The sequence below is a fragment of the Lactuca virosa genome, chromosome 3 (genome assembly GCF_052849685.1).
Source record: "Lactuca virosa cultivar CGN04683 chromosome 3, Lactuca_virosa_CGN04683_v6, whole genome shotgun sequence".
Lineage (NCBI taxonomy): Eukaryota > Viridiplantae > Streptophyta > Magnoliopsida > Asterales > Asteraceae > Lactuca > Lactuca virosa.
Window position 1 is genome coordinate 107,052,844 of NC_136428.1, and position 12,439 is coordinate 107,065,282.

General features: G+C 36.0%; 1 protein-coding gene across 1 annotated transcript; it reads right to left on the reverse strand.

The window, feature by feature from the left end:
* Positions 1-9,968: 9,968 nt before the first annotated feature.
* On the reverse strand, positions 9,969-11,756 carry LOC145166352 (putative serine/threonine-protein kinase PBL3). The gene is made up of 4 exons (XM_079085305.1): positions 11,505-11,756; positions 11,088-11,428; positions 10,875-11,010; positions 9,969-10,796 (listed from the first exon to the last, which is right to left on the reverse strand). Exons 1-4 carry the CDS (start codon positions 11,566-11,568, stop codon positions 10,093-10,095), a joined length of 1,245 nt encoding a protein of 414 aa, XP_078941431.1. The 5' UTR covers positions 11,569-11,756; the 3' UTR covers positions 9,969-10,092.
* Positions 11,757-12,439: the final 683 nt, after the last annotated feature.

The window sequence follows — 12,439 nt, forward strand, 5'->3', positions numbered from 1 at the left end:
ATACATATATATATACAGTTAACCCTAATAGTTTGACACTATAACCAACTACCATATGACCCATGACCCATATGACATCCATTGTCATTAAAGTAACATACACTAAATTAACATATATGTCAAAATTGATAATGATAACACAACCATTTAATTTTACTAACATAATATAAACACTAATATGTATATATATTAAAGCTTTACCAAGTTAGGAACAGTAAGCTTTTGTTGACTTTCATTTTTCCACACAACTTTCCAAACTTTTACACTTTTAGTCCCTTATTAACAACACAACATCTTTACTAATCAAGTAACAGCATCAACTAACTACTTATCAACTAACTTACTTTACATTCATATATTAATTGTCATAATATGAAAGTAAATATCAACAAACTACTCATAAATGATCTCAAACTCCCTAGCAAACCTAACGAAACAAGCCTCCCACAAACAAATTTCACACCTGAACACCTATTTGTATCCATACACAAAAGCCTCTGACACACTAATCACAGAACTATGCATTACACAAGATCTATAGAAGCCATGGAAGTGTACATGTTTTCTCCAGTCCCTATTTAAGTGTCAATGAACCTTGGAACAAGTTGCTCTAAGATTCCAAGTACATTTTGTTATGCGGTAGGCATCGTTCAACATGTCCAAAGCTTCCTACTTCATATGTCTTCTTTCTGCGATCATCATCATTCCTAGGACAAATGTTGCATCCAAATGTCCCAATGCAAATGCTTCTTCAAGCATTGTTTTCCCTTGATTACCTTCCAAGAAAAATAACTTCATCTGAAAAAAATTAAACACATGATATGGGAAAATTTAGTCATATAATTCATGCATTATCTTAATACTTTATGTTGCACTTTGTCTCAAATATTGAACAAAAGGTACTTAATTAGTTTGAAATTTCATTTTCAGCAACAAAGACATGCTCGAAAGGAAAAGGAAACAGAATTGGCGATTGGAAGCTTGGAATTTGGATTTTGAAGAAAGAAGATGAAATTTAAGAAGAACATGGTGTGGTTTCCTTAAACAGGGCATGTTGATATGGAAATTCCCGAAAAAATAGTGTCTTGCCGTCCATGCGTTTTTAACGAAGAACACATCGTGTTTGGTCCTTGAACACGACGTGTTGAGCCTATTTTCAGAATCTATTTAAGGATCGATCTGTTCGAAACCCTAATGATTGATGGGAGTTTTTAGCGACTTTTGGAGGCCAGAGACATTCTCAAGAAGCTGTGGAACTCATAATTCGAATGGATTCTATTTTTGAAGAGTTCTAATGCAATTAATCATTATCCTTTCTTAATTATTTTTTGTGAATCATGTTTACAACATTAGATTTCGAGTTTATGGTTTTATTTGCTGAAGTTATGGGCTAAAACACCATACTTTCGTTTAGAATATTTGTGATGGGTTTTTGAGCATTCTAACACTTCCTAAGTGTACATGCAACCCTAATAACCTTGAATCTATGTTTTCTCTATATACATGCAAATTTCCTTTTTCAAGGTTATTTCCTAACTAGCATGGCATGGGGATTACATAGAACATAAAACTAGTAGAAATACATACCTTGTTGTTGCTTGGATTCCTTCAAGACTTTGTGAGCCTAGCACCCCAAATGTTGTGCCTCAAATGCTTCACACAACACCACAAGACTTGGAATAACTTGAGAGAATACTTCTAGCACTCAAAATCGGTTATGCCCTCTCTAGTAACACTAGGTCACGATTTTGCTAGCCATAGGGTTCCTTTTATAGTGTTGTCACAATTAGGGTTTACACATGAATGCCCTTAATTGTCATGACTCTTGATTTCCCATGACCCATGGGTTTGTAACTCCCATGGACTATCCATGGAGCTCCATATGGTTATAACCAAACCCATAAACCATGGATCATTAATCCACCATAAAAGAATTGATGATTGTCATAATCAACCCTATATATTTAATTAGTCTCACTTTGATCACCAAATTAATACTAGATTAATACTTGATCAATACTAATTAAATAATACTATTATTAATATATTAGAACTTATAATATATTAATAATCATAAGTGCCTTATTCTCTCATCTAGTCTATCCAAGTATTGCAATGCCATGCAACCCAAATGGACCATGCTGGGTCGGGTCAAGTACATACCAAATAAAGTTATGGACTTAGACACTATATCCAACAATTTGATCTTATGACTATGTGTTGATTGAGTAGCTTTGGATTAAGTAGATTTAGTTATTTATCATGTTGAGCTTGTTAAAATATCCTTATGCATTAATGACAATTGTTTTCTGTTAATTACTAAGTTTATTGAGTTGTATGAACATTACCTATGGTTAATTAGAAAATAAGTAAATTAATGTATGAGCATGTATGATGACCAACCATATATGAGTTAATTAAACCAACCAATTTAATTAACTCCCATTACAAGTCTTGCATGATTCGAAATGAACACTAGGAAGCTTGTTAGTTTAATCATTTGATCACTGCCTAAATTAACTTGTTTGCTAAAGGATTAGTAATAATGAACATGAGCCTAATCATATTAGAAATCGGTAATTGATGATACATTAATCCATTACACTTGCCACGAAATCGACCATAGGAATAAGTGAATCAAATCTAAACAAGAGTCTCTTTAATATTATTGAATCTAGTTGTCTTTTGTTGTTCTTTTAGTCATTAATTGTTCTTTGCTAAGTGTTAAATTAATAGCTTAAGTTTATAGTCTTGAAAACTAGAGAAAAACCCCTCTTTAATTCTTTGTTAAAATTAGATAATATTAGTAGTAACTTTAATTGTTTACCGTTCCATGTCTTCGATACCCTATTACCTTCACTAAACCGATAATCAATAGGTACACTGACTTCTGTGTTTGTTTTTTGTGTTTAACTTAGTTAGGATTAAAACTAGTACATTCTACACGTATCAACACACAATTTCTAGTTAAAGTAATGAAAAACAAGAAATAAATTAATACCATGCAGATATCAACGTACAAATCCATCCGTGAACAGAATATTTGGGTTTCTCAACTCTTTGCATTTGTTGACAACTACATATTTCTCATCAGACCAACGACGAAAATGTAATCCATCGATCTCCATCTGTTTGTATATTTCTCCCATTTTTCCTGCCTCGTTCAAGATTCTGCAACTGAAAACGAAACACAATATTGGCCCCTAACTGTAAGCACAAATCAAATATACACATGTAATAGAAGGATTGAAGACAAAACTTACTCAACCCTCATCTTGAAAGCGTCGACTGCTGAAATTTTTCCCACCTCGACTATTATCTTCTCAATCACTTCCAATGGCATGTCAGTTAGAGTTTTGCTTTGCTTTCTTGGTTGCATCTTCGAAGAAGTACTGGCTTCCATAATATTATTCCTCGACTAAGATAACGATTCTCTAAAAATGATATAAGGGTTTTTTTTACGGTCAGAATTTTGAAATTGGGGTTGTTTGCAAGTAACTGAAATAAGCCTGAAGAACTGAGAAGACGTGATTCGTTGGAAAAATTATGGTGCCTAGAAGATGGTGACTATAAAATGACCTAATTGCCCTCATACATACAATGACTCATATTTGATTAGTAAGGGTAGTTTGGTCAAAAATCAGAATTAAAAAAAAAAGACTCAACCTATTTTAAAACACAACCGGCACAATTGATATATATGCCTTTTCAATCGACCAACAACCACATTGATCCATGTCCCATATGTGATCCATGGGTATTACCATGACACTATAACCAACTACCACATTGACCCATGACCCATATGTCATCCATGTGTATTACCAGGACACTATAAGAAAGTACCACATTGACCCATAACCCATATGTCATCCATGGGTATTACAATGACACTATAACCAGCTACCACATTGACCCATGACCTTAATGTCATCAATGGGTGTTACCATGACACTATAAGCAACTACCACATGACCCATGTCCCATATGTGATCCATGGGTATTACCATGACACTATAAGCAACTAACACATGACCCATGAACCATATGTCATCCATGGGTATTACCACGACACTATAACCAACTACCACATTGACCCATAACCCATATGTCATCCATGGTTACTGCCATGACACTATAAGAAACTACCACATTGACCCATGACCCATATGTCATCCATGGGTATTACCTTGACACTATAACCAACTACCACATGACCCATGTCCCATATATGATCCATTGGTATTACCATGACACTATAAGCAACTAACACATGACCTATGAACCATATGTCATCCATGGGTATTACCATGACACTATAACCAACTACCACATTGACCCATGACCCATATGTCACCCACGGGTATTACCATGACATTATAACCAACTACCACATTGACCCATGACCCATATGTCATCAATGGGTGTTACAATGACACTATAAGCAACTAACACATGACCCATGACCCCTAATGTCATCCATGGGTGTTACCATACCACGTTGCCCATGACCCATATGTCATCCAGGGTATTACCATGACACTATAACCAACTACCACATTGACCCATGACCCATATGTCATCCATGAGTATTACCATGACACTATAACCAACTACCACATTGACCCTTGATCCATATGTCATCCGTGGGTATTACTATGACAATATAAGCAACTAGCACATGACCCATGACCCATATGTCATCCATGGGTATTACCATGACACTATAACCAACTACCACATTGACCCATGACCCATATATGATCCATGAGTATTACCATGACACTATAATCAACTACCACATGATCCATGACACATATGTCATCCATAGGTATTAGCATGACACTAGAACCAACTACCACATGACCCATGTCATAGTGCGATGAATGATGAAAAAGACAATAGGATGTTATGACTTTAATAGTACTGGTGTACTAATGATGTAGAAATGGTACTAGTGTACTAATGATGTAGAAATATTACTAGTGTACAAACCATGTAGGAATGGTATTAGTCTACTAATGATGGAGTCATCTAACAGAGTATATGTGATGACCACTAGACTATTCAATACAGTCTTGTGGAGCACAGGCAGGTTTATAACCTGTAGGTGGTGGACTTTGTGCCTATATAAATCTCTGAAACAAAACTGTCAGAAATCCCTGAAACAAAACTGTCATAAATGATGATTAAGATGATCCTTAGGACAGATCCTTAGGAATGAATATATAAAGAAATCTACTGACTTGTATTGCGTAGAAATCCCTGAAACAATGTTGTCAACAACGATGACTATGATGACCCTGAGGATAGATCCTTAGGGATAAAATAAGAAGACAAATGGGGCTAGGTAATCAGTTTAATTGTTTGATATGAAGTAGATAATTAAACCAATTAACTGTAACGACCCAAAAATCAAGGGTAAAAGTTTTATTTTTAGTATAGTCAAAACACATATATCTTTTAAATCCAAGCATTCCAAAAACATTGCAAATTAAAAACATTAGCAGAGTTCATCCCAAAATCACATATTGCGGAAACACGGGTGTGTGCGCCGTGATCAAGCCGGGCCCTTCCTTTCCAACCCGATGATGCCTGAAACCATAAAAAAATGTAAGCACGAAGCTTAGTGAGTTCCCCAGAGCATATCCCACATAATCCACATAATCATGCAATCCATATCAATCACATAAGCCATGCATATAAACATATAGGGATGTCATGGAAACCCTCCAAGGTCTTACACCGGGTGCCATGGGAACCCCCACATAGTCTTAGCCCATTGCCATGGGAAGCCCCACATGGTCTTCCAATAATATAAGGATGCCACGGAAACCCTACAAGGTCTTACACCAATGCCATGGGAACCCCCATATGGTCTTAGCCTGGAATGCCATGGGAACCCCCCAATGGTCTGACATCCAACTGCCTCGGGAACCCCCCCCCCCCCCCCCTGAGGTCTTCCATGCAAGTATCACATAGACAACTAGCATATCACATAACACATAATCAACTAGCATACCACATATCACATAATCGGGAATGGGAATCCCCACATGGTCTTCGCATAAATACATAACATATTGACAACATATTCGCAAGTAACCACTACATGCAAGAGTCACGAAGACAACTGGCATACTACATAAAACTAATTGCCATGGGAACCCCCACATGGTTTTATCATATTGACATAATATATCGATAGCACACTTACAATAATCATCACAACCAAATACATGGGCCGGCCTTGATGCCTTCGACCCATTACTACGGTGAGGAGACTCACCTCGAATGCAGAAGCTTCCCGAATGAAATCCTTAGTTGCTGCGCTGCCAGCTTCTCGAGATGTCACTACCAATCAATATTCCCAATTAGCAATTGGGTTCCATGCTAAAATCCTTAATCTATACATGGGGTAAAATGACCATTCTACCCATGGCCCTGTATGATCCAAAACTAAGCCCCAAGCCCAAAACAAAATCCCAACACTATAGTATCCTTAAATCCATCAGTGGCCCAATTTCCCAAATTGCGCCCCAACCCCTTACAGGCCTTATCCTAAACCCATAATCTCCTTCATTATAATTTAGTTTTCTCCAAGCACCCATTGGGACTAACTTTTCCAAAGTCAAAGTCAAATTCAACGCTCCGACTTGACCTAACTCGTCGAGTTATCCCTGTAACTCGTCGAGTTCATCCCAAAGCCAGAATCACCATGTTTCGATCCAACTCGTCGAGTTTTCTTCCAACTCGTCGAGCTCCTCTGTGTTCCAACAGAATCAGGGTAACCCCAACCCAACTCTCCAAGTTCCCCTGTGAACTCGTCGAGTTATCCAGTTTGTCAACCCACTTAATGCATTAAGCCCTTTTTCTCGAATCCAAAGGTTTCAAACTTCAGATCCCCCTTCATTGAGATGTCTAGAAGGGTAAAGTTTCCAACTTTACCCCCAAGGATCAACTAATAAGCTCTAAACTCAAACCCTAGTTCCTTTAAGGAAGGTCTTGACCCATTGAGCCCTTAAACTCTCATCCCAACGTCCCAAAACACAGATCTGATGTCCATAGGTGGACAAATCACATAAAGTTTCTAAATTTACGTCCATGCATGCTTAAAACACTCTCCAAGGTCTATTTTAGGCTTCATAGTGGACATATTGCATGAATGGGACACAGAGGCTATTAAAGTTTGCAACTTTATTCCTCTTGAGGTCTTATAGAGGCCAGATCTACACCCTCAACCTCTAGAAACCTCTTTTCTTTGGTCATCCAAGCCAAAGTCCCAAAACCAAGCCCTAAACTACCAAAATATGAGATCTAATAAGCTACATGTCAAGGTTATGACTTTATACCTCCAAGATGCAGCCTTTGATGTAGAGTTTCTGGATCCAAGATCTCTCTTCCAAGCTTGATACTTCTCTCTTCAAAACCTCCTTCAAAGATCTCAACAATCACTCAAACACTCACAAAACTCAATGAACAAGAGGGGGAGGCGATTCTAGGGTTTTATCTGGGCAAAGAGGTTGGTAGGGAGGCCAACCCTAGAGGTTATGTCCTTTAAATAAGGCACACTGCCCGAAAATTAGGGTTTTCATTTCCAGCATCAACTCGTCGAGTTGGGGCTCCCCAACTCGTCGAGTAGGTCCTTCAATCCACGTGGCTGGAAAGCTTTCTACTCGACGAGTTGGAGCCTCCCAACTCGTCGAGTTCCTTGCAGTACTTCAAAATAAATTCCTACCATTTGGTCCAAAAACTCCAACTGAATATCCGAGCGACCAAGATACATTATCTAACTCCAATTGGGTCCAAAACCTAACTCCTCGAGGTTTCGAAGCCTGATAATACCCAGCCCTTTGATCACCAATTCAAAATGGGAACAATACGAAACAGGATGTTACATTAACTATATTTATTGTGGGTTGAAAACCCTATGTAGTCATTAGATTTTCCAACCTGACACACTCAGTCTCTTTGTATCACAAGAAGCAGTACAAAGACAATGATGTTCGAACCCGATGATAGATTCGAGGATATATAGTCCATAGTATAAAAGATATTGTAAGGCATGTAATGACTATGTTTATGCTTATGTTTCTTGTATCAGTTGTGACATACCAAATTTTAATAAACCAATAAAAAAACATTTCTTTGGAAATACTTTTACGGGACCAATTCCACATTTATAAATAAACTTTATTTTAAAATAAGCATAAATAAAACGGTCTTTTTCGAACTTGAAAATTGGGGATGTCACAATAACCACTCACTCATAAGATATCATTGTCACCAAGAACTAGAAACATGTCTTTTGTTCCGACCATGAAAACGGTGACTATTGTTGACATTTAATCACACTTTTTTGTTTGTCATGACTATTGTTGAACAAGTTAAAATAATTTATACGCCAAATATTGATTAATTACCATTATGTACGCTATTCTAATAAACAACTTAAATTAATAAACATACTATAAAAATTGTCTAATACATTAAAAATGTCTAATATAAATACATTAAAAAATATAATAAATGTTTAACAACTTAGTTTAAAACAAAAAACTAAAAACCATTTACTGGATTACTGAGTGGTTAAATTATCTCATAAAACCCGCCAATTGCTATTTAAGTTGTGTTTATCTTCGTTGAATTTCTATTTGCATCTTTCCATGCATTTAAACTTGTTCATGTAATTCTTGTACCTAAAAAATAGTAAGACCACCATATATAATTAGTACATTTATTATATTTTTACCAATAATAACAACATACTAATATTTCTCTACCCATGGAAAATGATATCTACTATCTAATACAAGTAATTGTCTATTGTTCAGCCTCTTATCGCTAATAGCAATTATTGCAACTGTTGCTTTAACTGTCAAGCCAATAAAAGTAAGCTGCTCTTTCTTGCATTTAAACCTGGTATTTTTAAAAGCAAAGAAACATAGATAATGTTAGCATGAAGTCTTGTATGTACAACTATAGGTTTGAATTACTAGAGTGATACCAGTTGAACCAAAGACCAATGCTACAAATAATACGAGTATACAACTAACCATATAAATAAAGATCACTTGTCAATCACAAAGTACACTAACCTCCACCATCCACCTTCCAAGGGGATTCTCTCCTCATCAAGAAAAATTGATTTAGTTTTTACTTTTGATATATCAAAATACATATGATTTATGATAAATATGTATCTAAGTTCTGAAGAAAGATTACCTTGTTATATAGTTCTTCAAATCATGAACTTGTTCAACAAGTTCATATTGTACACCCTATAGAAATTAGTATTCAGAAAGTCAACCCAACTTGTCAAAAACAACAATTTGGTTAACACATAGTTAGTGTTCTACTGAAACGCAATTTTTCAGTTAGAAAGTTTACTCTTGAATAGATGCATACAATCATATAACAAATCTTCACAAGCTTAAATCCTTCCTTGTTATCAAAGAAGATACAAAAGAGAATAAACTGAGAAAAATCGAAAGCTAGAAAATAAAGCCTTTAAATACAGATGCAACACATTAACATGCTAAATCGCAGTTAATCTATTCATCATGCAAATAGGAAACAACCTTGATATTTTGAAACTAAAGATTGTGTTTAGGAACTAAGGTCCACTTGTGACCATTGTGCGTGTCATGACCCACTCTCGTTAGTTTGGGGTTCAACTTCCACGAAACATCATATTATTATAATCTTCATCTAGTATAGAGACCAACCACCGAGCACTAGCTACTACTAGCTACTTCTAAGTTGCATTGGACTACATTTTTGGTTACTAAACTTTCTTTGTAGCTCATTTGTTTATCCACATTATGGTGTGCTAATTTGGGGCCACTTATCTAGTATGAATCTAGTATCTCATCATCATAACAAACATCTAGAGATAGATTACACTTCATTTGTGACACGATGCAACCTCACAAATTCTTTGAGCTTTTCATATGTTATTCCAAATCTATGAGAAACATCAACTTTTCTGATTATTTACCAAATATACAAACAAACTTACAAAACAAGATTCTAATACAACACACTATGTCTACAACATACAAAACTTAAGTGAACCACATTTCTTCATCATCAAACTCTATTATTACTCCCTCGTGGGGTCGGCAAAGGAGACCCTGAAGGTGTCGAACGACGTTTACGATGTCCAGCTGGCGATTTGTTAACAACAGGACTAGCCAACTTTCGATTATTATCTTTTGAAACATTTTTAGCAGATTGAAGCTCTTCTAGATTTACTACAACTTCAGACATACGAGGTCTGGTTTTGGGTTCAATACTAAGACACTGTAAAGCAATCATGGCTGCGGTGTACACACTCTTTTGAGGATATTGTCCTTCTAATCCAGTGTCCATGATCCTAAACAATCTTCTTTTGTCTCCAAGATACGGTTTTGTCCATTCAATAAGATCTTGCTCAACACCAATCTTTGACTTGTCAACAGCACGACGACCAGTTAATAGCTCTAACAAAACAACCCCAAAACTGTATACATCACTCTTTGTTGTTAATCGACCTGTAGCAATGTATTCTGGAGCTGCGTATCCATGTGTACCCATTACTTGAGTTGACACGTGTGTTCGATCTCCAGTTGGCCCTGCTTTCGCTAATCCAAAATCGGAAAGTTTTGCATTGAATTCCGCATCAAGAAGGATGTTTGAAGCTTTGAAATCACGATATATGACTTGGTCTTTCGCGTCATGAAGAAAAGCTAGGCCTTTTGCAGCACCTATGGCGACTTTGAGCCTTGTTGCCCATGGAAGTGGTTGTGGGCCCCCTGTAAATCGAAAGAAAACGTTTTAATGGAAGAAGATGAAGAGTTATGTGCAAATCGCAAGACTTTAAGCATATATACTTCTGAAAAGATGATTCTCCAAGCTTCCTTTTGGCATGTACTCGTAAACCAAGAGCCTGTTTTCACCCTCTGAACAGTAGCCGATGAGTTTTACAAGATTAGGGTGGTGTAGCTGGCCAAGATAGGTTACTTCTGTCTGCAAATAACAGAGAGTTAGCGAAGAAGATGAACAGAGAGAGGAATCAAAAGAGTAATTTGGAAAACTATGCATACCAGCCATTCTTTATGGCCTTGAAAACTTTCAGGTTTAAGCTTTTTGACAGCGATGACAGTTCCGGATCCTGGTTTTGAAGCGATATGGGTGAATTCGTCGATCCAACCTTTGAAAACGTACCCAAATCCTCCTTCTCCAAGAAGACTGTCGACTTTGAAGTTTCTTGTGGCGTTCTTTAGCTCCATGAAGGAGAAGGGTTTTACATTCGGAGACGATAATATTTCACCTTCGGGTCTTGGGGTATAAACACCATCAATGCTGCTGCCTCCACTGAAAGTTGAAACCGTTATGCTGGAAAGACCTGAAGATGAACTGATTTTGCTGTTGATTTTCGAGCTCCCTGTTTTAGATATAATCCATTAGAACTGATAATCGCACACAAAACAATAAAATTCCATTGAAATCAAAGAAATTACCAGAGGTTCGGGAGCTAAGAGTAGCGTCGACTTTAGGGGAAGAAGAATTCAAACAGTTACCCATATTAGAAACTGAGGAAATGATTTGCAATCAGAAACCTAGGATTGAAGTTTAATGAAGGTAGTGGATGGAGGGAAGAAGTCAAGAAAGGGTTTAGTGAGAAAAGGAATTATGAGTTCACATATGGTGGCCCTTTTAGGGAAGAGCATATCGCTATCAAAAGTGAAAAGGGGGCGAAACAGAGATAATCATATAGAAGACGAAGAGAAATTTGGCCATTGACTCAATAAGTCTTGAAAAGTATCCTTCGTTTTCAATTGACTGGGCACCTTATGATTAATATATTAAACACAAAAATAATTAGTTTTAAATTTAACTAGTAAAAAAACACCGTTTTCGCCATGGGTCACTTTGTATTTTTCTTTTTGTTAAGCAAGAAATCATAGGAAGATCGAATTTTTAAAGGGCAGCTAATAAGAGATTAAAAATGTAAAAGTTTAGAAACTAATGTGTCAAAATGAAAATCAACAAAATTTTACTAAGGGACTAAAATATAAAAGTTTGAAAAGTAGTACGAAAAAATGAAGGTAAACAAAATCTACTATTCATAACTTGGTTTATATATATATATATATATATATATATATATATATATATATATATATATATATATATATATATATATATATATATATATATATATTGGAATGTTACAAGTAAAATTAGGCTATTTTATATTTTTTTTATAATTGAAGGGTCAAAATAAAACACTTTACAGGATATATTTAGAATCATGTCCTCTAACTTAATAAATATTTAATCTATCCATGATTTCCATTTTCTATTTTTTAAAGTATAAAACCCTTACTATCAAAATCACATCTTTTTTTTATCAACAAAGTTTTTTCGTGTTTACACATGGACAACGACATGA

What these genes read in the sequence shown, in the direction of transcription:
- LOC145166352 (XM_079085305.1), bottom strand. Translation starts at nt 11,568, where the DNA reads ATGGGTAACTGTTTGAATTCTTCTTCCCCTAAAGTCGACGCTACTCTT. An exon ending in TCTTAGCTCCCGAACCTCTG is followed by an intron (nt 11,429 to 11,504) that starts GTAATTTCTTTG and finishes TATCTAAAACAG; the next exon opens with GGAGCTCGAAAATCAACAGC. An exon ending in AAGGCCATAAAGAATGGCTG is followed by an intron (nt 11,011 to 11,087) that starts GTATGCATAGTT and finishes TGTTATTTGCAG; the next exon opens with ACAGAAGTAACCTATCTTGG.